Consider the following 25,665-nt stretch of genomic DNA (forward strand, 5'->3'; position numbering starts at 1 on the left):
TTCCATATATTTACTGTTTGTAAGGTATGTGCATGCCTGCAATAGCGTGTGCAACAAAAAAGTTAACGCCCGAACAGGGACTTGAACCCTGGACCCTCAGATTAAAAGTCTGATGCTCTACCGACTGAGCTATCCGGGCTCTGAACGACGCAGTGTCTTCTACCGTATTAGTACTTTAAAGTGAAGTGATATCTGTTATAGCTCCAAAAGTTCCAGTTAAGGTAAAATCGTTTCTTTGTGTGTGTGGGGGGGTGGGGTGGGTGTGCGTGCATGTGTGTTTCTAAGTGTATATACTGTATGTATACATATACAGAATATTTAATACACACAAAGAATGATGTCATATCTTTGATTGATATTTGTATCAGCCCCCACACGATAGCATAAAATCATATGCCATGACACACCTAACCAATATTCGTCACCCTCTTAAAATAGTACCGGTCTTTTTCACGAAAGTGATTTCTTTATATAATCTAAATGATCAAAAAATGGGTCAATTTTTTTGTGGTTCCTGTAAAATCTGGCGTCAAAAAATGGTTTAGGAGATTATTTCAAGAAAGCGTCGATATCTTCGACTGCTGTTCTTTCTATTGACGATTTTGATAGTTTATTAATATTAACAAGCTTGCTTCTCACAAGCACATACAGTAACTGTTAATACCGTATTTCGGGGAAAAATAAACTTAATATAGGCCCCAGCGAGATTTGAACTCGCGACCCCTGGTTTACAAGACCAGTGCTCTAACCCCTGAGCTATGGAGCCGTATATCGAAGAGCGATGCCGATTGATTTATTTATACTTGGAATGACCTAGGGCCCACAAAACATTCGAGGCGTTATACTGGTGACATAAACAGATGCAGTATTTGCTTTGAGGATGTTGATAGAGAAGTACAGAGAAGGCCAGAGGGAGCTGCATTGTGTTTTTGTAGATCTGGAGAAAGCTTATGACAGGGTGCCCAGAGAGGAACTGTGGTATTGTATGAGGAAGTCTGGAGTGGCAGAGAAGTATGTTAGAACGGTGCAGGACATGTATGAAGACTGTAAGACAGTGGTGAGGTGTGCTGTAGGTGTGACAGAGGAGTTCAAGGTGGAGGTGGGACTGCATCAGGGATCAGCTCTGAGCCCCTTCTTGTTCGCTATGGTGATGGACAGGCTGACAGACGAGGTTAGACAGGAATCTCCATGGACTATGATGTTTGCAGATGACATTGTGATCTGTAGTGAGAGCAGGGAACAGGTGGAGGAGAAGCTAGAGAAGTGGAGGTTTGTCCTGGAAAGGAGAGGAATGAAGGTTAGCCGCAGTAAGACAGAGTACATGTGTGTGAATGAGAGGGACCCAAGTGGAAGAGTGAGGTTAGAGGGAGAAGAGATCAAGAAGGTGGAGGATTTTAAGTACTTAGGCTCAACAGTCCAGAGCAATGGAGAGTGTGGAAAAGAGGTGAAGAAGCGTGGCCAGGCAGGATGGAACGGGTGGAGGAAAGTGTCAGGTGTGATGTGTGATAGAAGAGTTTCAGCTAAAATGAAAGGAAAGGTTTACAAAACTGTGGTGAGACCAGCGATGTTGTTTGGTCTAGAGACAGTGTCACTGAAGAAAAGACAGGAGACAGAGCTGGAGGTAGCAGAGATGAAGATGCTGAGGTTCTCTCTGGGAGTGACCAGGAAGGATAGGATCAGGAATGAGTACATCAGAGGGACAGCACATGTTAGAGGTTTTGGAGATAAAGTCAGAGAGGCCAGACTGAGATGGTTTGGACATGTCCAGAGGAGAGATAGTGAATATATTGGTAGAAGGATGCTGAGTTTTGAACTGCCAGGCAGGAGGCCTAGAGGAAGACCAAAGAGGAGGTTTATGGATGTAATGAGCGAAGACATGAAGGTAGTTGGTGTGAGAGAAGAGGATTCAAAGGACAGGGCTAGATGGAGGAAATTGATTCGCTGTGGCGACCCCTGAAGGGAAAAGCCGAAAGGAAAAGAAGAAGATACTGGTGACATAAATTAGATGCTCATTATCAACGCTAATTACTTGGATAACACAATTTCCTTCCGGATAAATGAATTACCCTATCTATCCGTATCTATCTATCCATTCAACTTTCTAAACAGGGCTGATGCTGGGTGTAGGTCAGTCTTTGTCCGCTTTAAGGACAAAAATAGTCTCTCCCACGTGGGTGCCCATGTGATTGAGTCATGTGCCTGACACAAAAACAACAACAGCTGCCACAACGCCAAAGCTGTTCAACCAATCAGATTGTCGAAGTCCCTTTCTGTCCTGCTTCATGCGCTCTACTGCAGTAAATGGGATTTGATCGGTAAGCGTTTGTGGATCATGACAGGGGTTCCGTCGGGAGCTCCGAAAAAGTCTCTGAAAAGAGCTAAGCGAGAATCAAGAGCCGAGCATGTCCCGGAAAAAAAGAAGGCGTGCTGGGGTATTCTGACTAGTCAAGGTCGGTACACTGCGTTGCTGTAGTTAAGAAACAACAACAACAACAAAAAACAGATTATTAAAGACAGATTATGCTGCTATGCCATGGTCGACATTTATACAAGGCGATGCCGTACCTGCAATTTATTTGCTAAGGACAGACTGGTGGCAAGACATTTTGTTCATGGGGGCATACACATTGACATGATGCTGAAGTTGTGAACGCATGACAGCTCTGTTATGCTCTTAATGTTGAGGATTAAGACTATATTATTATTATTATTATTATTATTATTATTATTATTATTATTATTATTATTATAGAAAGCCTTTATTGTCACTATATATGGTATAATGAGATTTGGGCAACTCCTCACAGTGCAATAGTGTAACAGTAGAAAGAGTAATAATAAATACAAAACAAATACAAGTATATACAAACGTTACGCTGAATGCCGACTATTTACAGGTGTATACATGATACGAGAAGCGCCATGCCCAGCACGGCGTATTGCATGTTCCCGAATTGCACAGTGTGTGTGTGTGTGTGTGTGTGTGTGTGTGTGTGTGTGTGTGTGTGTGTGGGGGTGTGGGTGTGGGTGTGTGTGGGTGTGTGTATGTGTGTGGGTGTGTGGGTGTGTGTATATGTGTGTGTGTTTGTGCGTGGGGGGTGGGGGGTATCAGTGCGTGCTTGAGTTAAGCAGAGTAATGGCTTTCGGGAAGAAGCTGTCGTGGAATCCGTTAGTTCTAGTTTTGAGGCACCTGTATCGTCTGCCTGAGGGCAGCAGGTCAAACAGGCTTGAACCGGAGTGGGATTTGTCCTTTGCTTTGTGTTCCTTGTTCTGCTGAGGCAGCGGGAGGAGTAGATCTCCGACAGGGAGGGCAGAGAGCAGCCAATGATCTTTTCAGCCGCCTTCATGACTCTCTGGAGCCTCTTCCTGTCCTCCATGGTGCTGCTGCTGTACCATACTGTGATGCAGTAGGTCAGCAGGCTTATTATTATTATTATTATTATTATTATTATTATTATTATTATTATTATTACTAGCGGGAACCCATGGAAATTCCACGATACAACAATAATATCAGACTTCATACCAAACATATGAAAATAAATGTATTGGTACACACACACACACACACACACACACACACACACACACACACACACACACACACACACACACACACACACACACACACAGGCAGTATGGAAAATTATCATTTGGACATGACGAAAATGAAAATACGGTAAGCATGTACAGTGATGGGAAGGTGGTTGGTGTTGGTTAATGGACAGTGGTTATGCTTTTGTAACGTTAAGGTATAGCCATCCATTATGCTTGGGTCATATAATTGGTTTTTATTTAAGAACAACATTTTTGTCCACTGTGGCAGGTCTTAGGTGATTTCTTTTATTTTGACGATATTTCCCCTGCTTTAGAATTTACCCGCCCTATATTGCTGTCAAAACACGCGGTACAAACCGAACCACTGCCTGAATCAGGCCATGTCCACACGTATCAGCATAAGTGCGTTGATCAACATGTTATTATGTGTAACAACTCAGACCAGGGCGTGTGAAAATTCACTAACGTCACAGCGGTTTTCGTCGCAGGGAGACGACCCCTGGATAGAAAAAGTTTCGGTTACAGCATCCACACAACAAGGCATTCCGGGAATTTGGCTAGCGTTTTCGTCTCGATTATCTGCGTTGTTGTGTGGACGAAAGGCGTAATCACAACAAAAAGCCTCGCTGCCCGATGCCTTACACCATATTGTTCCGGCAGATGCTCCGTGATTGCTTGGGCGCTGTGATTGGTTGGGTGCTTGATTGACAGGTGGAGTTAAAAAGCGTGACAGCATGAGGTTTTCAAGTGAGTTTATTAAAATATATAGGTGGTGAGATTATTATTATTTTTTATTATTATTATTACTATTATTACAATTGATTTTAATATTAGTATTACTACTACGACTACTAGCACTATTGTTATAAAGCAGCAAGACGACTATTAAACTTTAAACCAATAAAACATGTAGCATATATGTTTGTGTAAAGTAACTGATATATCCTATTGTCCTTAGATGAGTGATCCTATAGAGACATTAACTTTATTATTCATACAGAGTAGCAGATCAAATGTAGCACTCAAAACAGTAACAGTTGTCAAAACAGTAATACACTTAATGGCAAGTCGGATAGAAGATATTGACATGCTTTTGACTGTGCATATTAAGATTAGATTTTGAATTCCATATTACTTATGCCATTCTGCTCATTGCCTGTATCTGTCTGTTTTTCCCTGTTTTAAGAAAAATCAGTGTTCAACTGTCAAGCAGCTGAAAAAAAATAGAAAGCAATTTAACCTCACAGTTTGCATTACAGGTAGTCCTCAACCTATGAACATCACTACTCTAAATACAGAAATACTATTCCCTTAGACTAGAAATAATTAGGAACATAAAAACAACACATAAATTAAATAAAATATTATAATGCTGTAATGCAACTTTAACATCTATACCTCTCCTGAATTAATTTTAACCACTGAGGTTTTCCATCATACTAATGTAAATAACAGGCTCCTTGTGTTTTTGTGTTACGGACCTGTACACACTAATATGCATGTGATTGAACTAACAAGTGTGATCTAGAGTGTGCTAATAATTTCCCTATGGGAATCAATAAAGCATACTTAAATCTTAATTTTAATTTATGGGTGAAAGTTAATTCATACAATACCAACCCATAGTAGCTAGCAGTGACAGAATTACATGTGAACAGTAAACATTGTAGATAGATAAATAGATACTTTAGTAATCCCGGAGGAAATTGCACTAAACACCTCCACCATTCTGTATGCTGTATTTTTGTGGTAATATTTTCACTGCAGTGAAACTGCAGTGAAGACTGATTTCAACAAATTCCGAGAAAACTAAAATTATTCATGAGCATGAGAAGAGTTGCAGGGTATTTAGGGGTTGAGGCTAAGGTGGTTTGCTTTTTAGTCGGACTTCTCTAAACTAGTGTACAGATTTCTGAACCTTTTGAATAATGGGTCCTGAAAGAAAACAATTTATATTCTGAATTTTTGTTGCAGATGCAGATTAAGATAAAAGTATTGAACTGATTTCGACAAAATAAGGTGGAAGGGTAGAGTTTGGGCCAAGCAAGATAAAAAGACGTTAATGATTGTTCAGCCTTGGTGGAGGAATGCCTTCTTTTGGAAACCTTTATAATGTTCTGAATATTCCTTTAGAATATGTACATTATGGAAAGAGGGAACAATGTCGACAGCTGTGGAACAAAGAAAAATGAAATATTACAAGACAGACGCAGCAGACAGATTTTTCTGTTTTCTGTGGACAACAACCATACCAGTCATGACCATCATAATATGGCCCTGGAACAGAAAAGACTCAAAAACTCTGTCTAGTAACAGAGGCTTTTAACCACGTTTTTTTCGGTAGCTAATAACAGAGTCAGTGACAGGGATAGTCAGTCACTTAGACAACTCTGTTTTCGCTTAGCAAGTAAGCCTGCTACTCGCTATTTTTAACATTTGCAGTCTCTTAGCAGTTTAGGTAAGGGGGCCTTCCACTCAGACAGTTCTGGACAGGTGAAGGGTGAGCAGTTTTGATCACCAATTTATTCTGCATGTCTTATTGCTACTATTGGCTGGATGTGCCATTGGGCGATGGAGATATGTGTAAGTTGTAGATTAGACTATGTATGTTTATATAATACTGAGTATTGAGTTGAAGATACTGCTGCCACAACTGGGAAAGACTACCCAGAACTAAATATAGCCAAAGGGAGTAATGTTGAACACCTGCTGCGGATTCAGGAGCAGATATTATCCTTTAATTCAACACAAGCCTACTCTGACAGTAAATAGACAGTGCATTTTGAAAGCTGTTCACAGTGATGTAAACTTTGAAGAGTCGACATGAAGCACACAAATAAACTGTCACATAACATTTCACCTTTAATTACATAAAAATAATACTCCTTGTCAAAAACAGTAATAGGCTTCATAGCAAGTTGGACAGAAGATATTGACATGCTTTTGACTGTGCACATTAAAATTAGATTTTCTACCCAGGTTCCCAGAGCAAGGGACATCCAGATAATATTGCTCTACTGCTTATATTATGCCAAATTCCGTTCTGTTATCTAATTCCTTGACCCTCCAACCCTTTTCCTGGTATTGGCAATCTGGATTATCAATTGCAGAGAGATGAAGTGGTTAGAGGTGTGTGTGTGTGTGTGTGTGTGTGTGTGTGTGTGTGTGTGTGTGTGTGTGTGTGTGTGTGTGTGTGTGTGTGTGTGTGTGTGTGTGTGTGTGTGTGTGTGTGTGTGTGCGTGCGTGCGTGTGTGTGTGTGCTCCCACATTCAAGAAATATAGTACAGGTAGTCGTCGACTTACGACCGTGATTGGGCCCGCCAGATCGGTCGTAACTCGACTTGGTCGTAAATAGACCTTTAAGTAAAAATTAAATCCAGCAGCGCTGGTTCTTGGCTGGGGGTCGTCCGGATCGTCAGCTGGGGCAGCGTGTGGGTTGGTGGGAGCGGGAGACGATCTTTTCATAATCATTGTGAGCTGAATTGTCTGAATTGTTCGTTTCTTCTTTTTCTCCTCATAAATTTCACGATATGGACGGAAAGCGTCGTTTGCCATCCGTTCAATCCTTGCAAATGTTTCTATGTTCTATGTCCATTTCTTCAAAGTGTGCACAGAGTTTATTTAACAGGGAAAAGCCTTCTGACAAGCCTTTGGTGGTGAACATTTTTTCTGCTTCCTCCTCTTCTTTCTCTGCTTCTCTTCTCTCTTCCACTCTTTCTTCTTCCAGCGCGATCAGTTCTTCATACAGCGCGATCATTCCTAAGTTGTCCAAGGAGAGGTTTTTTGCCAGTTTAACTATTTTCTCTCGAATCTGATCAAGTTCTTCGTCACTTTCAAATCCAGCAGAAGAGTTCACGTAACGCTTGACAGTTTTCCCATACGCCATTCATACATTTCTCCGTCACAGCCTCCTAAGCAGCCCAGCCCATCAGTAGTGGGCTGGGCTATTGATCTCACAGTGTGACTGAACAGCGTGTGTGCGCTGTGGTGACTGAAGAGAGCGCGGGAGTCTCAGAGCATGAGTACTGTGGCTGGAGGGAATGCCCGCGTTACCCGGACATTGTGGTCGTAAAGTCGATCGGTCGTAAGTTGCATAGGTCGTAAGTCGACGACTACCTGTATGTGATGAAACTGCTGTATCTAAATTGTAAATCTGTGTAAACTTAACTCTTTTGTTTGTGTCTTTGTATTGGCCCTCTGATGATCTGTTAACATGTTCCTTACCTTGAAATAAAAGGCTCCAACACCCACGTAACTGTGGAAAAGTAAAGTCAGTAAAAAAAAAAAAATGCAGGGAGTAATGTTTATCATGAGAAGTTCATCAAAATATTATTCTAATACAGGCAAACCTCGGTTTCCGAAGACAGTTTGTTCCGGAAGGCTGTTCGAATTCCAAATACATTTTTCCCATTAGAAATAATGTAAATGGTCTTAATCCGTTCCAAGACGCTAGAAAACTGCCTTTTTTCAACGTAATGTGTTATTTCATAATGTAATTTATATATCAAATTGTATAGTAATGAGACATATCAAAGAAATGTAAAAGAAAGGAGCAAACACGAGAAAGAAAGAAAGAAAAAAAAACATTGACGTAATCAGGTTACCCTAAGGTACGAGTTACTGTCGTCTTTTGGACAGAAGTTTACGGTACCGTAACTCATACCATATAGGCAATGGAACGCAAATTAAAGGAAAAATTATTGAAACAGTAAACTAAAATAAAAAGCACATTACGTTTTCTCTCGACTTTTCTCGCGCTTGGCAGCGAGAAATAATAATAATGATAATAATAATAATAATGGATTAGATTTATATAGCATTTTTCTGGACACTCAAAGACGCTTTACATTGGATCCATTATTCATTCACTCATCATCCATACTTGGTGGTGTAGCCACAGCTGCCCTGGGGCAGATTGACGGTGGCGTGGCTGCCAATCTGTGCCTATGGCCCCTCCGACCACCAGCAGAACAATCACACATTCACACACCAGCGAGTGCCCCACTGGAGCCAAGGAGGGTAAAATGTCTTGCCCAAGGACTCAACGATAAATGACTCGGAGGAAGTGGGAATCAAACCGCCGATCTTAAATCATTGGACAACCCGCAATACCACTGAGCCACGGTTGCCCCAAAAAGGCATTCGTTTCGTGTTCGACTTCGAAATTTTGTTTGACTTCTAAGACAAAAAAATTCAGAATATTTTGATCGAATTCCGATTTGTTCAATATCTTAAGTGTTCGAAAACCAAGGTTTGCTTATATGTCATAATGGTGAATACTGAAGCAGTGTAGTCTTAAGGCTTCGTTATTCCGTGGGTTCTTGTTATTGAGGTAAAGTAGGAGACTTAGAAGATTGTCATAAGTTTAAAAAGTTTATTCCTGACAACAAGTCTGATACAAATATCCGGGCTCCCCCAAGTTCCCTGAATGCCTGCAATAAACGGGTCTTGCAACAGTGCAGCTGAGAAGAACACTATCTCTTTCTGCTGGGTGTTTTTTTTATACAATTCAGATAAGGAATTTGCATGAGATGATATGTTTTCTGGTCCAATTAGATCATGACGGGTGCTCAGCCGCCCGTCCTTCTCTGTGGGCGTTGGAATGTGGTTTCCAGTTCTGGTTGGAATGAGGTTTCCGGTTCTGGTTCATCCTGTGAATAAAGAACTGAGACCGCCACCCATGTCCTATAAATGGAATTGATATTGTAACTGTGTGCGTGCGTGATGGATCGGGACGTGAACCAGGTGTTCCCACAGGGTGTTGGAAACTCGTCTCAGCACGTTAAACAAGGCTCTGGCAAATGGTCCGAATGGTCTCCCTGCTCCCACACCATTCAGACCTGCCGCGGTTCAGACAGCTTAAACTTTCATAGGGAGTTAGTGATTCTCAGGGGCATCTGACAGTAAGTCTTACCACTGCACATGTGTGGCGGGGTATCTTCTTCCTCCCCTGTGTCACGAGGGTGTGCTGCTGACTCAATGTACCATTCATTCTCACCTGCAATGTGATTGGTCAATTTATAATCATCTGGAACTCAACGTGGGATGCTAATAGCATCTGTGTAGACTGGACTGTCATCCAGCATCGTGGTGTATGAGTTCAGGTGTGACCATGTCATCACCTCAGCCTCATACACATTGTAAATCTGTTTGGGAGAAATGGGACACACAAGTGCACATCTTCCTGCCCAGTTTGGGACACGGAGTCATTTGTGTCTTGGTTTTAGTCTTGTTAGTTTACGGTTGAGCTTGAGCGAAATGCAACTCTATTTTTCTTAAGTCAGTTTCTATATCAGTAAATTTCTTTTGGTATTTGTCATAGAAGTGGCAACATCTCTCTCGCCCTCTCTTCTTTTTCCCTGCTTTGAATTGGCCTGTTCTCGAATGGAATGTTACCCTTGTTTTCAAAATAAAATGCCTCCCTATCTTTAGTAAAACTATTATCCTTGTTCATCAGTTCTGGCTGCCGCAGGAGGGCCCATCGCCCACCACCCAGGACGCCACACACTGGACATGGCTGTTTTCTACACAATTTGAAGGACACACAATTTTGGATCACACCTCGAGTGAATTTCAAATCATCTTCTATTTTTTACAATGTCACTCTTTTCTCAAAAGCTGTTTTAAGACTTGAATGAATAAAGAAAACTTAATTAATCCTACAGGAAATGTATTTACCTCTGTAAAATACATGTTCAGTCGTACGGCATACGTTACACAAGAATGCACATACAGCTATCACAGTTAGACAACATAGCATTCACACTAAAAAAACACATAGGAATATTTTTGTGGTATAAGGGCAAGAGACATAAACACGACTGTACAGACAAACACAACAGCATAAATAAAGTGCAGAGATCACACAATAGCTCATAGTGTGCCTGCCCACACGGTGGGCAGGCATAGGATCTCAAGCTAGACGCCACATGGTACAAGACACGTCATTGTCAGTCACGTGACACCCAATTACCACCCAGCAGATCTCACCTTTATCACCTCCCCCACACTCAGTCCCAGTTTGATGACCTTCCTCTCCTTGACTTGTTTTAAAAAGTCTCATCTTTATTTTATTACATTTATTATTTGCAAGCTCATTGTTCTGAGATCAGAAAACGGTCTCGTCAGACCTTCAATCAGATTTACAGACCATTTGTCCAATCTATCAACTGTTTAATTTGCTTATTTGGCTGGAATTTAGTGAATCTTTATTTTGGCAAGTTTTCATAACAGTTTACCCCAGGTATCTGATTTTCACTCTGCAGCCGCCATTTTGTGAACCACTGTCTCCCCTGTCGCTGTCGCTGTCCTGAGCTGTCAGTGGTTCTCTTGGTTTAACCCTGTCTAAACCATTTTTACCTTTTTTTTTCTTTCTTAAGCCTTTCAAACATCACACCCTGTCCCTGACCTTTCACTCCATTCATTTCACACAATCCCCATTCATCACATTCAGTCAAATTCACTTTCCATTTCATACAATACAATATTAAATTAAACACTTTATCACGTTCACCGAATCTCCATCGGAAGGACTTAAACCTAAATGGAATTTACCGAAATTGCCGACGGAGGGACACCAACCAAACAATGGTACTTTACCAGAAGGACTCCAACCTAGGTTGTATGTCTTTGTGTGTGGCTCCGCGGTGCACTGGCGTCGTGCCTGGAGTGTCCCCCGCCTCACGCCCTATGCTGCCGAGATAGGCTCCGGCTCCCCATGACCCGCTGTTGCGGATAGAGCAGTGATAATCTGAAGATGACTGATTGACTGACTCCAACCTACAGTTGGGTTACATGAATTGTGTCTCTGCTAGTGAGCATTATAAACACACTAAAAATAAGAACCATTTTCCCTTGTGTGTGTTTTCAGGATCTTGGGCAGACTGCTCCCCTTTACATGAAGCAGCTTCCCAGGGTCGACTGCTTGCCCTGCACACTCTGCTGGCTCAGGTAATGTAATGCTTTTAATCACACAAACACACACATACTTTTGCGTACTTTTGAGTGATGTGTTGAACTGCCTACCATTCTGTTGTAGCATTAGTAGTATTTGCACTGTGGATGGGTCAGGTGAAGTTGGATGGGAGTATGCATAGTCACTAGTTCACCTTTACTGAATCTTTTGGTGTTGCATTTAAATGAAAGTACTTTGATATTGTTCTTTTTTTCCCCTGTTACATAAACAGGACATAGAAGCAGAAATGTAAATCAATGAGGTCAACAAATCATAAATTACCATCGTCTTTATTATGTTTTCACAAAATTTTAAATTGTTCAAATATAATAAAAAAAGGGACTTCATTCAAGAGGGGTACCTCTGAGTGAGTGTTTCTAAAGTATATTCTTCACTCTGCACACATGTGATTTTCAAAGACTAAATCCACAAACATTAGTTTTATTGTTCAACTATATTAAGATATGCAACTTTATATAGTATTATGTACCACACAAAATTAATTTCTACAGTACTTTTGGTTCTTTCATATCAATGAAAAGGAAAATACAGAAATAACCAACCCTTCCTTTCAAATATATGCCAGTTCAGCTAAATTGTAACGACTGATTAAAATACTCCTCACAAATTAAATAGTTATAATTTTATTCATGTGTTTTAAATTTCAGGATTACATAAGTTATGCAGGATCAATTTCCTTAATGTCTCTTGAATATTGACTTTCTGATGTCTCTGGATGCTTGAGTAAAATAAGGACCCTGAAATTGAAAGCCTCATCAACAGCACATTGAAGATTGTCTACACGTGTAAACACTGCCTATTTGCATATTGTTTTATTTATTTTTATTTTATTTTGTTTTGTTTTATTTTACTTTTGTGTAAATTCAATTATTGTATCTTGGTGCATCCAAGGATGTATCAATACACTTTTCAAGTGGCTCATACAGTGACTTCTAGGAACAGACCGGGTGACAACCAGGAAAGTATGGTGGTGACTGGAGAGTCAGTGGGCTGCACAGAGAGACAGCAACTGTGGCAGAAAGGGTTAGCAGCTTGCAGTGACGTGCGGTGAGGTTCATGGCTGGTGAGGCACTGACACTGGTAATTCAAGATGCCACTGCACTAGTGGCGACTGATTACGGCAGCTCTCCCACCACGGCCTTCGTTTCTTTCTTTTTAACTGTTTTTTCTTAGTTCTTTTTCATTTATTTTTTTTTAGTAACTAAGTAGTTGCTAAGTAGTGTGCCATGGAGACCAGATATGTTGTACTCGCGCTGGTCTTCATGCTGTTTTACATGGTCACGACTGTGTCTGTGGACCCCGTACGCAGCCAGGGCCCTATTGTTTACAGTAGGGATCAGCTGTTGGCGCTCCATAGCAACAAGGTGCTGCCCCAGGAGAAACCCGACATCCCCCGGGAGCTGAGGAGGATGAAGTGGGGGAAACGTGCCGGAGCTGCTCGCCGGGCCAGGAGGAGGAAATTCAGACCCGTCCCCCCGTCCATCATCATCAGAATCAGAATTAGAATCAGAGAATCAGAATCAGAATCAGAGTCTTTATTGTCATGCTGACACACGTTTACATATGACAGTACGAAATATGTCTCTGAAGGTCCCAGTAAGCCCGGTTGATAAATAAGATAAATAAGATAAAATAAGATAAATAAGATAAGTTAAGAAAAGATAGGTTAAAAACGTAAGATAAATAGGAGAACAGAGAAAAGTTAAGAATTGTAAAGTGTAAATTGAAAAGTGTCTGAACAGCAAAATCTATTTACAGTGTAGCAGCTTAAGTATGTGGGTGCTCCATCCATTGCACCTGATGAAGCACCATATTGCACCAGATCCCCGTGTGTCTGTGGTGACACTCGGGGCGTTGTGAGGGTGACTACAGAGCACCACAGGAGTTCAGCTGTCTAACAGCCTCCGGGAAGAAGCTGTTCCTCAGCCTGGTGGTCCTGCTCCGGATGCTCCGTAGTCTCCTGCCTGAGGATAGGAGTTGGAACAGACTGTGTGCTGGGTGGGTGGGGTCTCTCATGATGTGGGTGGCCCTCCTTCTACACATAATTGTGTAGATTTCTTTGGTGGTAGGTAGGCCACCCCCTACAGTCCTCTGTGCAGCCTTCACAACCCTCTGCAGAGCTTTTCTGTCTGCTGCAGAGCAGCTGCCCTGCCACACAGTGATGCTGGTGGTGAGGATGCGCTCCACCGCACCCCTGCAGAAGGCCTTCAGGACGGCACTCCGCCAATCCAGCACGCCTCAGCTTACTGAGGAAGCAGAGCCACTGGTGGGCCTTCATGAGCAGGTAGGAGGTGTTACAGCTCCAAGTTAGGTCCTCAGTGAGTTGAACCCCCAAGTACCTGTAGCTGGAGACCACCTCCACAGCTGCTCCTCCGATGTGCAGGGGGTAGGGGAGTGTCTCTTCCTCCTGAAGTCCACCACCATGTCCTTGGTCTTCCCCACGTTGATGCAGAGGTTGTTGCGTCTGCACCAGTGCACCAGGCGCTCCACCTCCTCTCTGTATTTGGACTCATCATGGTTGTGGATGTGTCCCACCACTACTGTGTCGTCTGCGAACTTTACAATATGATAGCTCAGGTGTTTTGCTGAGCAGTAATACGTCAGTAGGGTGAACAGGAGGGGGCTGAGCACACAACCCTGTGGGGAGCCGGTGCTGAGGGTGATGGGGAAGGAGACCGTGTTGTTGACCCTGACAGTCTGTGATCTGTCTGCCAGGAAGTCCAGGACCCAGTTCCCTGTGGTGGCAGACAGTCCCAGCTCTAACAGTTTCTGCACCAGGGTCTGGGGGATGATGGTATTGAACGCGGAGGTGAAATCCAGGAAGAGCAGGCGGATGTAGGAGTCCTTGCTCTCCAGGTGGGTGAGGGATGTGTGGACCACAGAGGAGATGGTGTCGTTGGTGGAGCGGTTCCTCCTGTAGGCATATTGGTGGGGGTCCACCGTAATGTCTATGGAGTCCTTTATGTGTGCCATGACCAGCTTCTCAAAGCAGGGAACGTGGGGAACGTGTGATCTCTCCCCAACAATATGGATGAGCTGGAGGCGATGACCCGGCATCAGAGGGACTTCCGCAAGTGCAGCGTCATGGTGTTTACGGAGACATGGCTGAGGGCGACGACTCCAGTCACGGCCGTTCATCTGGGCGGATTTAATCTGGTGCGGGCAGACAGGATGAGGGAGAGCGGGAAGAGGAAAGGAGGAGGGCTGGCAGTGTTGATGAAAGATCAGTGGTGTAACCCTGGGCATATCACTGTGAAGGAGCGGCACTGCTGTCAGGCATTGAACTGTTGGCGGTCGTCGTGCAGCTGTATTATCTGCAGCGGGAGTTCTCACACGCCAATTGTGGTAGCTGCGTATGTCCTCCCCTCTGCCGACGCAGATACAGCCTGCGACGTCCTCCACTCTCTAACGAGCAGGCTGTGGACCCAGCACCCACAGGCCCTCATCCTCATCTCTGGGGACTTTAATCAACCCACCCTCCTCACCCAGACCCCCCAGCACACAGTCCCCCTGCTCCACCCTGTCCCTCACTGAGTCCCAGGTGAGAAACCAGCTCCAGAGGATAAAGACGAGGAAGGCTGCGGGTCCAGACGGCATCAACTCCAGGCTCCTGAAACCCTGCGCAGACCAGCTGTGTAGGATTGTTGGACACATGTTCAACATGAGCCTGAAGCTAGGAAGGGTTCCACAGCTGTGGAAAATGTCCTGCTTGGTTCCCGTGCCCAAGACCCCGCACCCCAAGGATCTAAACAGCTACAGGCCGGTGGCACTAACATCCCACCTTATGAAGACCGTGGAGCGTCTGGTCCTCTGTCATCTATGCCCCCTGGTGAGCTCATCACTGGATCCACTCCAGTTTGCTTACCACCCTGCCATCGGGGTGGATGACGCCGTCATTTTCCTTCTACACCGAGCACTGTCTCACCTGGAGAACCTGGGGAACACTGTGAGGATCGTGTTTTTTGATTTCTCCAGTGCTTTCAATACTATACATCCGGCACAACCAGCATAACCTGGTCATAATCAGATAAAGATGTTTACAAACATGAACCTACAGTGTAGTTTATTCACCATTTAATAAGCAACAGTCAGTGGGTTATTTTTAAAGTCTCATAGAAGAATTATGTACACATACAAACTGTAAAACACAAATAAGCATATTACCTACACGTTTCTGATATGTTATGTTTACTTATGAATGAAGTCCATGCGCAGCTCCTTCTGAACAAAAGTGTCTAAAAACTTTTGAGAAGAGATATGTAATCCTCCATTTTTATAGGCAGGCAAGGCAAGCGGAAAACAAATGAATGGCTGCACTTGACTCACTGACTATACTGAAGATTGTGGTTTACTCTCACTTCTTCTGCGGCCAAGGAAGAAGACTCCTCGGCCGAATCCCTGATTTCACCAACGCCCCCCACCATGAGGCAGGAAAACTGCGTGCCTCTTCCCGGAGGTTTCAGGACCTCTCAACTCCAGAAAGACGTTACACACATGCAACTATGGAAATTTAGTTCATAGAGCAAACGTGTTTGAGCATTTTAATAGCGACACATACAGAAATAGCATTACGGTCTCATTGTATAACACGCGAGCACAGTCAGTCGAGCCATTGCACAATCCATGGTGAGGCTCGGCTGGCTGGTGCCTCGCCGCAAGGTCTTGTCTCATTATTTTAGCGGTGAATGTGAAAATTCAGCAATTTTGGGTAAAAATAATGTAAAATTGGTGACGTTAAATGGAAAATAACTATATAACACACATCGAAGGACGTGCCGCAAGTTAGGGTCATTAAGGATAGGGATGTAAGTCTATTGACAGGTGCCAGTAGTGTGATAGGAAGATGGAAAGAGTACTTTGAAGAGTTGATGAACGTTTAAAAGGAGAGCGAACAAAGACTAGAAGAGGTGACTGTTGTGGACCAGGAAGTAGCAAAGATCAGTCAGGATGAAGTGAGGAGGGCATTAAAGAGGATGAGGAGTGGAAAGGCAGTCGGTCCTGATGATATACCTATAGAGGTTTGGAAGTGTCTAGGAGAGGTGGCAGTTGAGTTTCTGACTGGGTTGTTCAACAGGATCTTAGATAGTGAGAAGATGCCTGAGGAATGGAGAAGTGTGCTGGTGCCCATTTTTAAGAACAAGGGAGAAGTGCAGAGTTGTGACAACTACAGAGGAATAAAGCTGATGAGCCATACGATGAAGTTATGGGAAAGAGTAGTAGAAGCTAGACTAAGGGCAGAAGTGAGCATATGTGAGCAGCAGTATGGTTTCATGCCAAAAGAAGAGTACTACAGATGCAGTATTTGCTTTGAAGATGCTGATAGAGAAGTACAGAGAATGCCAGAGGGAGCTGCATTGTGTTTTTGTAGATCTGGAGAAAGTTTATTACAGGGTTCCCAGAGAGGAACTGTGGCATTGTATGAGGAAGTCTGGAGTGGCAGAGAAGTATGTTAGAACGGTGCAGGACATGTATGAGGACTGTAAGACAGTGGTGAGGTGTGCTGTAGGTGTGACAGAGGAGTTCAAGGTGGAGGTGGGACTGCATCAGGGATCAGCTCTGAGCCTCTTCTTGTTTGCTATGGTGATGGACAGGCTGACAGACGAGGTTAGACAGGAATCTCCATGGACTATGATGTTTGTAGATGACATTGTGATCTGTAGTGAGAGCAGAGAACAGGTGGAGGAGAAGCTAGAGAGCTGGAGGTTTGTCCTGGAAAGGAGAGGAATGAAGGTTAGCCGCAGTAAGACAGAGTACATGTGTGTGAATAAGAAGGACCCACGTGGAAGAGTTATGTTTCAGGGAGAAGAGATCAAGAAGGTGGAGGATTGTAAGTACAGTACTTAGGGTCAACAGTCCAGAGCAATGGAGAGTGTGGAAAATACGTGAAGAAGCGTGTACAGGCAGGATGGAACGGGTAAAGATAAGACTCAGGTCTGATGTGTGACGGAAGAGTTTCAGCTAAAATGAAAGGAAAATTACAAAACTGGTGAGACCAGCAATGTTGTTTGGTCTAGAGACGGTGTCACTGAGGGAAGGACAGGAGGCAGAGCTGGAGGTAGCAGAGATGAAGATGCTGAGGTTCTCTCTGGGAGTGACCAGGTAGGATAGGATCAGGAATGAGTACATCAGAGGGACACCACATGTTAGAGGCTTTGGAGATAAAGCCAGAGAGACCAGACTGAGATGGTTTGGACATGTCCAGAGGAGAGATAGTGAATATATTGGTAGAAGGATGCTGAGTTTTGAACTGCCAGGCAGGAGGCCTAGGGGAAGACCAAAGAGGAGGATTATGAATGTAGTGAAAGAGGACATGAAGGTAGTTGGTGTGAGAGAATAGGATGCAAAAGACAGGGTTAGATGGAGGCAATTGATTCGCTGTGGTGACCCCTGAAGGGAAAAGCAAAAGGAAAAGAAGACACATCGCTGGATAAATATAACCCTTTAATTTATTTTTTCCATTTACCATTTTTTTCTTTTATGATGGCAGGTGAGGCCATGTCTCACCTGCCTCCCCTGACAGCACGTCACTGGCAGCTTGACCTGCCCAAGTACCTATCAAGCAATGGAGAAACGCCACCAGAGAATCCTGTGGTTGGGGAAGGAGGATAAGAACTAGGGTTGAGCCAGGTACTCATTTCAGAAGACTATCCGGTTCAGATAAAGCATTTTTGACAAACACGATGTGAGAAAAACCCGTCAATTCTTGTGCTTGTGCTCAAGTAAAATCTTCATAACCAGCAGTCCCCAATCTTTTCTGAACCACAGACCGTTTTCATCTAAGACAATATTTTAATGGACCGGTCTTCATTTGCTCGATAATTGTTAATTATGCCAGGACAGCTGTCGTCTAATTATAAATCGTCCACAGTGGTTTCATGTAAAATGCAGACATCAACAGACAATAAATAAACTACCTTTTTTCACAAATTCTCTGTAAATGAAATAATTGTAAGAAATGATTATATTTAAAACTTGATTCAAGTGACTGCATTGATGAGGTTTATTTGGAAATATAGCGACTTACAATCAGTGCATTCAATGTAGGGGAAATCCTGATAATTTCCAAGAAAAGGGTGAACACGTCAATCAAATAATAATTACAATAATGAGAATTGGTGGTGGGGACCGCTGATTTAAGGGTAATGGGAGGCTGGCTGCAGGTGATGCCTCCATCAGTCTACCCAAGGGCAGCTGTGGCTACACACATTGTCTACCATCACCATGTATGAAGGAGGAGTGAGTGAATAATGGATCCAATGTAAAGTGTCTTTGAGTGTCCAGAAAAGCGCTATATAAATCTAATCCATTATTATTACTAACGTGAATTTACATGTACTGTAAAACGGAACGTGATGGGAGTCAGTGTTCTGCATGATTTGCAATGTAAAGTTGAGCACCTCTAATGTCGCACTGGCAAAAATAAAGGAACACTTCCTTTAGCTGCATGGAAAGCAAAAGAAACAGACTTTTCTGTGAAAATGACATAAGAGTAGCACTTGCCAAGGTGAAGCCACGCATATCTGAACTGGTCTCTCAATAACAGCAGAAGTCACACTGATTTGCAGGTAGGTCATTTCATGTGAGTTCATGCACTGTCTTGGTTTTGTTCTTTGAAAAGGGTGACAATAATGCACAATTCATTAAATACACCAGTAAAACATGTACTGTGCTTATATCTTAAATTTCCTTTTTTTTTTTTTTAACTAAAGGGTTTGGTGAGTGAGCATATGAAACCGGCAGGGTTCAGTACCTCCAACAAGGTGAAGAACCACTGAGTTAAAGCCATTACCTACAGAAACAACTGCAGACATTATCAAAAACAATTAAAAGTAGCAGTTAAATAGGAAAAGCCACTTCTTGTTGCCGAGCTCTGACATATAATCCGGAAGAAGCTCAAGACCCAGCATAGAGCTGGATGGCACAAAATGATTAAAGAATACATGGTTTACAAGATTTATTCTGATATTCTCTGGAAAGATGCTCTGTAAGCAAAGCTTATCTTCAACATGTCAAACATGAAATTGTTGCCATGGAAATAATAATGGTTAGTTTATGAAAAATTCTAATTAGCAAAAGAAACCTTTCCCATATTTTTTCAGGTATAGGTGTTGAATTGTTGAATTTGTTATCATGGAAGATAAGCCACGCTAAAGGCAAAATGTCATTCATGCACACACTCCCCCCCACGGATAATTTGGAACCAATCAATTTTCTTGAAATACAAGTTTTGGGGGGTAGGTGGAAGCTAAAAAACCCAGCTATAATTAAGCAGAAACGGGGAGAACATACAAACTGCACATAAAGAATTCAAACCTGGAACCTTCTTGTTGTGAGGCAATAGTGCTACCTACTGTACCACCAAGTTGCCCCACAAAATATTTTTTCTATATATTCTGTTAAGAAAAAAAACAAAAGACAAATTCTGATGAAAACATAACCTTGTTGGTAATAATGAGGTTAAAAACTTGTGAGCAGTTGAGACCATATATTACATTATCTAAATATTTTCTTGCACAATTTGTCAGTATGAGATTTTCTCTGGTCACAAATCCCAGAAGATGCAAAACCAACATCTCTCCTTCCACCATTATTAGTAGCAGCAATACAAGACATTAGGACAACATTAATAATGAATGACATGTGTTAAGAAAGAATAAATCACAAAGGTCTGAAACATGACTGAAGCAAGGCCTCTTAAATGCTGACGTCATAATTTTGTTTGCTGTCAATTGTAGGGATATCACACTAACATTGTCACCATCGATCATGTGACCCCACTCCATGAAGCCTGCCTGTCGGGACATGTAGCTTGTGTCCGAGCACTGATAAATGCTGGAGCAAATGTAAGTATAATTTTTATCACCGCCATTTTTGTATCTTTAATGTGTGTAAAACCTAAGCTCAGTCATGAACTGCAGCTGACAGTGACACTTTAGGTGTATGTTTCTTTAGGTGAATGCTGCCACCATCGATGGTGCTACTCCTCTGTATAACTGTTGCACCTCTGGGAGTGTTGGTTGTATAGAACTGCTGCTGCAGCACGGAGCACTGACACACATGCCGCTCACATACTTCCCATCAGCTTTGCATGAAGCCTGCAAGAGAGGTAAATGATGTGTAAATACCTCATATGTAGCATATGAAGTGATTAGACTGTGTGTTTGTCATTTATGATGGACAGTGTCTCAATCTCAGACCACCAAATTGTGATTGGGGGAAAATTTTAAAAGGATGTAGAGACTAAAACATCAACAAAAGGGCAAAATTAGTAACAACAGACTGATAAAAGGTATATTAAATAGATAACATCTGAAAATACATACCAATGTTTTCAACTCCTCAGACGTCAATCTAGCTGCTTGGCACATAATGGCTAAAAGCAGCACTACCAAATGTTTTTGTTTTGTTTAGATCTGAGGGAAAACTTTCCTGGTCTATAAACCACAAGCATTTCTGATATAGTTTAATGTGATGCCTTTTATTAAAAGAAAATTAATTTTAAAACCATCATCGTGTGTGTGCACGTTTGTGTGTATGTGTGTGTGTGTGTGTGTGTGTGTGTGTGTGTGTGTGTGTGTGTGTGTGTGTGTGTGTGTGTGTGTGCAGGCAATAGTCAGTGTGTAGAGTCCCTGTTGTCTCATGGAGCAGATCCAGACTACAAAGTGTCCCACTTGGGCTCCCCTCTGTACATGAGTTGTCTACACAGTCAGACAACCTGCTCAGAGATTCTACTGCACAGAGGTGTGTTGCATTTACTGAAACTTTTTTACTGTTTCAACCTGAAAAACATCTGCGTTTTTGGACCAGCACCCCACAGTTTTATTTGAGCAACCATTGTTTTGAGCTTTTGTGGCCTAGAAAGCAAACATCTTTTGCCAGCTTCCTTAAAAGTTAAAGCTGCAATATAATAATTTTTTTTCATGTCCTTGTCATCAATGTAATGTTTGTTTTGATTTATCAACTCTTAAAATATCTGTTTAATGACCTTTTAATATTTGAAGGAGTGCAGGGTTATTGTGGTCAATAGTTTAATGGTAAAGTCAGTCAAAATAGCGTGTTCATATACTGTACATCAACTGCTTATATTGTGACATAAGATCCCAAACATGTGTTACTTGGTGGTATCATTGGTAGTGTTCCATTTAGTACAGAAAGTGGTCATTTTGTGTTGACCAGGACACATTAGTGTTCACACTATTGCAAGAATGAGTTCCAATTTGACCTCAGCCAACTCTGAATGATGTTTGAGTGATCAGATTATAAATATCTACATAATGTACGTCAGGGATGGGTTCAGACCTATGGTATAACTCAAGTTGTCCACTTGTGATTGTATGTCAGGAAGGATAGGATCTGTCAGGATACCAATGCCAGACCTGATCATCCCGCTTCAAAGCGGTGATGTATTGCGATTGTCAGTGTTTGTGTGTTTGTCCTTTCGTTCGTTTGTTTGTCCACCAAATATCTTCACCACTGTTGCAGATAGAAAGATGAAACAAAAAGCACATTACATGAGCGGCAAAAGGGATGAAAGTGAGATGACCTAGACATTGAGAAAAATAGGTCACAAATTTCAAGTTTTGTACACTCAGAAACCATATAGGATAGAAAGATGAGGGAGAAGGCCAGTGTAAGACCGTGGATCACGGTTTGTGCTTTGATCTACCTATGCACTAGCTTTGATCTATGGTCTTACTCACACTGGCCTTCTCCATATGCACTAGTCTATGCACTAGTTTGATCATGGGTCTTTTATTAGATGACCCTGACCTATGAAAGTACGTCAAGGTCAAGTTTTGTATTCAAGAGTGTCGCGGGATGTTGCAGTCCGTGACTGCCTATTTCCTAGTTTGTGTTTGTCCTTTTGCTTCCTAGGAGCCAGTGTCAATGTAGGCAGAGAAGGTGACAGTCCCTTGCATGCAGCTGTCAGACAGGACAGTGTTGGTCAGGTGTCACTGTTACTGGACTATGGTGCCGATGTCAACATCCGAGACACCAACAACCAGAGACCTGTGGAATTAGCCTTTCCAGGTGGAAAATTGCATCAGTTGCTTATGACATTTGAAGGTACTTCATTGCCCTCTTTGTCTATCATTTTTAATACTCATGGACAGAACTACATAACAGTAAAACATCATTCTGTTTGTGTCTTTAGTTTCTCCTCGGAGTCTCTGCCAGTTGTGCCGAATCCAGATCAGGACTATAATTGGTCGATCCAGACTGAAGCTGCTCCCAAACCTTCCTCTGCCTCCCACTCTCACAAACTTCCTAGACTACGCATAAGAAGATATGCACATATGCAATACAACAATGAATTCAACGGCCATTCCTCTAATAAATCTAAGTGTACTAAGCCTTCTGTTATCCACTTTTCATTTTTAACGTATTACTATATTTCAAAATATATTGTTGAGTTTGTCCACTTCAACAGTATGGAGACTTCACACTGTACTCAAATTGCATTACTTTCTGTTGATATCATTAGCATTAGGCATGATCATTTGTGATATTTATTGAATATTATTTTTCCTTGTAAGGTAATTTTTTACTGAAAAGGACAACTGACTTATGATGAATTTTGTTAATTAAGCATTATGTTTTTTGAGAATATATTAAGCTTTAAAAGTTCAAACACCCATATACACACACAATTTGATACAAAAAATTAGACAGCATTGAGAAAAAGAGCACAAACATGCACCATGGTAGCTCGGTTTCCCCAATTATGCCATTGCATCTAGAGCATCAGTCCTACAGTGTGACCCCCATAATATGATAACTGGATCACATGTTTATGATTATTTTATTAGTTATTTTTGGAAAAACGAGTTCAGTCAGGCTTGCTTACTTCAAGATGTAGAACTTTTGGAGATATATATCGATATACATACAACGGCATTTGTTGTAAAGTCTGTGAGCATATCAAGAGATGACAGTTTCAGTATTTGCAGTTGCGATGAAAAATATTAAAAATATTCCAGAGTAATAATCAGTTCATCAGACATTGTAATTCCCCGAGCTCAACTATTTAATTCCACTACAGGCTCCGTCTCCGCTAGGAAGAGCTAATGCACTTCAGAGGTGCTGAGACGTTCGAACAGTGTCAGCAGTAGCAGGTCAGGGAGGCGAATTGTCAAGAAGGAAACAGGGATACGAATCAGAAAAGGAGCAGAATTCGCTGCCTCGGTGGAGTACGGATCAAAAATTTTACACAAGATCGTACCACTTACTCGTCGGAGAGTTTATACTCTCTAGAAACTTGCAACATCAGTAGCTAACTAGTCGTTAGCCACGTAGCCATCCTGTCGACCGGTTAGCCCTCCGTGGATGCTACAGCGGCTAACGTAGTTTAGCTATTTGCATTGCAACCCTGCTAGCGGAGATTCTCAAAGATGAGGTTAAAAGTAGGATTTATTCTACGGAGTCTGTTTGTCATTGGGACGTTCCTTGGTTTGGTGATACTCTGGTCTTCCTTGTCGCCAAAACCTAACGATGAAAACCCTTTTGGAAAACGCGTAAGTTGTCCTCAATAAACCGGTTAACTACAAGTGTCCGTCATAGAAAACTAACTTAACTAATACGTAACCATTCTTAAGGCTAACATAACTCGGTACCCAATAAATTATGTTATACATAAATACTAATTGATGCATAAATAAAATTCTGGGTGATTGCTGATTATGACATAAGAGTCGTAGTGTCAGCTATACGTGTCTTTAACTGCAAAAACTAATAAACGTGACAAAAATCTTCAATCGGTTTAAATAGCTTTACAGTTTGTGGTTGTCAAGGAGATTAGCTAGTAGTTAGCTCCTCCGTCCTTCTTGACACATTTAACTGCATAACATTGATTCTCAGGATTTGATTATTATCGTATTCCTATGCCGTACACATCATTTTCCGGTTACACATCCGCGTGGCATCGTCATTGGGACGTTGCCAACGCGGAACTATGACGTTAAACAGTTGCCAAGTGTTCAGTCATACTTTTGGTACATCTAGTCTGTCTGACAATTTATGCTTCAGTAATGGTTAGTAGCTTTATGAACCAAGTTTTAACAGAGTTTAAGATCAGTTACTATGGAAGTTACCACTACCGTGTAGCCTGGCCCTGGCCAGGCGCACCTTCAGTTGTTTGACCCCTATTCTTACACTGACCCGATGGGGAGAGGGGTGCGGGGTGATTTTACCATTGACTCACTGGTGTGTTGCTATATTATTTGATATTTTGCATAACAATAATCAGTCACAAAGGCAAAGTTTAAGGGGAAACAGTTGAAAGTAAAGATGAAATAATTATACAATGATGTTATACACTAGTGGGAACCTGTGAAAATTCCACGATAAAACATTAATATCAGACTTCGGGGTTTTTTTTCTACGCCGTCACAACAAAACAAACTGCTGTGTCTGACGAAGCCGTAACGGCTCCGTGTGTGTGGGATGGACGAAGGCAGAGACGAAGGTTGCGACGGCGTTACGGTCCGGGTATCCGGCCATCCGGCTTCGTAAGTTCGGTCCTGGTGATAAAGTGTCGGGGTTCCCCACACGACAACTTGAGGTCTGTCACAATTGAAGAATATAAACCACTATGTTTTCCGGGTAGATGCTGGAAGCGTGACAACGTGAGGTTTTCAAGTGAGCTCTTTCAAATATATAGGTGGGGAAGGTGCGGATGTAGACCCTATATATGTGTTAAATTGTATGACATGTAATGTCAAACTATTAATCTTAAACATAAACTGTCAACCAATGTCTCCCAAATAATATAGTTGATACTCGCTAATACATTTGCAAAATAATTTTAGTTATTCTGTAAGAAAAAGAACACTAACCATTTAAGAGAAATAAAAGAATAAAATAGATTCTTAAAATATTTTAAGATGCAGGCTGCTTGCAAAAGTGTGATTTTCCTATTATGAAAAACACACATTTTCAGCTCTCTACATATACATAGTGGTCCTCCCTAACCTGACCAACTCTCAGACTATGGTAAACAAATGCTTCCTGCATCAATAGATATTTGGAGTTTTAGGAATTTGTGGCCCAGACTGAATCAAAACGATCAGATTTTGCTAGTATGGCCATTGGTGAGGTAATTTACGTCACAAATGGCATTTAAGCAATTGGCC

General features: G+C 42.1%; 2 protein-coding genes and 2 non-coding genes across 5 annotated transcripts in view; 2 read left to right on the forward strand and 2 right to left on the reverse strand.

Annotated features, from left to right (window-relative positions):
- Positions 1-66: 66 nt before the first annotated feature.
- Positions 67-139, reverse strand: trnak-uuu (transfer RNA lysine (anticodon UUU)). The gene has a single exon. It is a non-coding gene; the product is annotated as a tRNA-Lys (tRNA).
- Positions 140-693: 554 nt separating this feature from the next.
- Positions 694-766, reverse strand: trnat-ugu (transfer RNA threonine (anticodon UGU)). Its single transcript has one exon. It is a non-coding gene; the product is annotated as a tRNA-Thr (tRNA).
- A 1,485-nt stretch (positions 767-2,251) lies between these two features.
- On the forward strand, positions 2,252-22,887 carry LOC137600837 (ankyrin repeat and SOCS box protein 5-like). Its single transcript, XM_068322688.1, has 7 exons — positions 2,252-2,450; positions 11,429-11,508; positions 20,269-20,376; positions 20,486-20,639; positions 21,140-21,274; positions 22,409-22,600; positions 22,689-22,887. Exons 1-7 carry the CDS (start codon positions 2,333-2,335, stop codon positions 22,814-22,816), a joined length of 915 nt encoding a protein of 304 aa, XP_068178789.1. The 5' UTR covers positions 2,252-2,332; the 3' UTR covers positions 22,817-22,887.
- Positions 22,888-23,034: 147 nt separating this feature from the next.
- Positions 23,035-25,665, forward strand: part of galnt7 (UDP-N-acetyl-alpha-D-galactosamine: polypeptide N-acetylgalactosaminyltransferase 7) — a 37,761-nt gene continuing 35,130 nt past the window's right edge. For both annotated transcript variants that reach the window (XM_068322682.1, XM_068322681.1), the window contains exon 1: positions 23,035-24,048. In XM_068322682.1, coding sequence (XP_068178783.1) covers positions 23,926-24,048 — 123 coding nt within the window. In that variant the 5' untranslated portion in view covers positions 23,035-23,925. The remainder of the gene's footprint in view (positions 24,049-25,665) is intronic.

Source organism: Antennarius striatus, chromosome 8 (assembly GCF_040054535.1).
Source record: "Antennarius striatus isolate MH-2024 chromosome 8, ASM4005453v1, whole genome shotgun sequence".
Lineage (NCBI taxonomy): Eukaryota > Metazoa > Chordata > Actinopteri > Lophiiformes > Antennariidae > Antennarius > Antennarius striatus.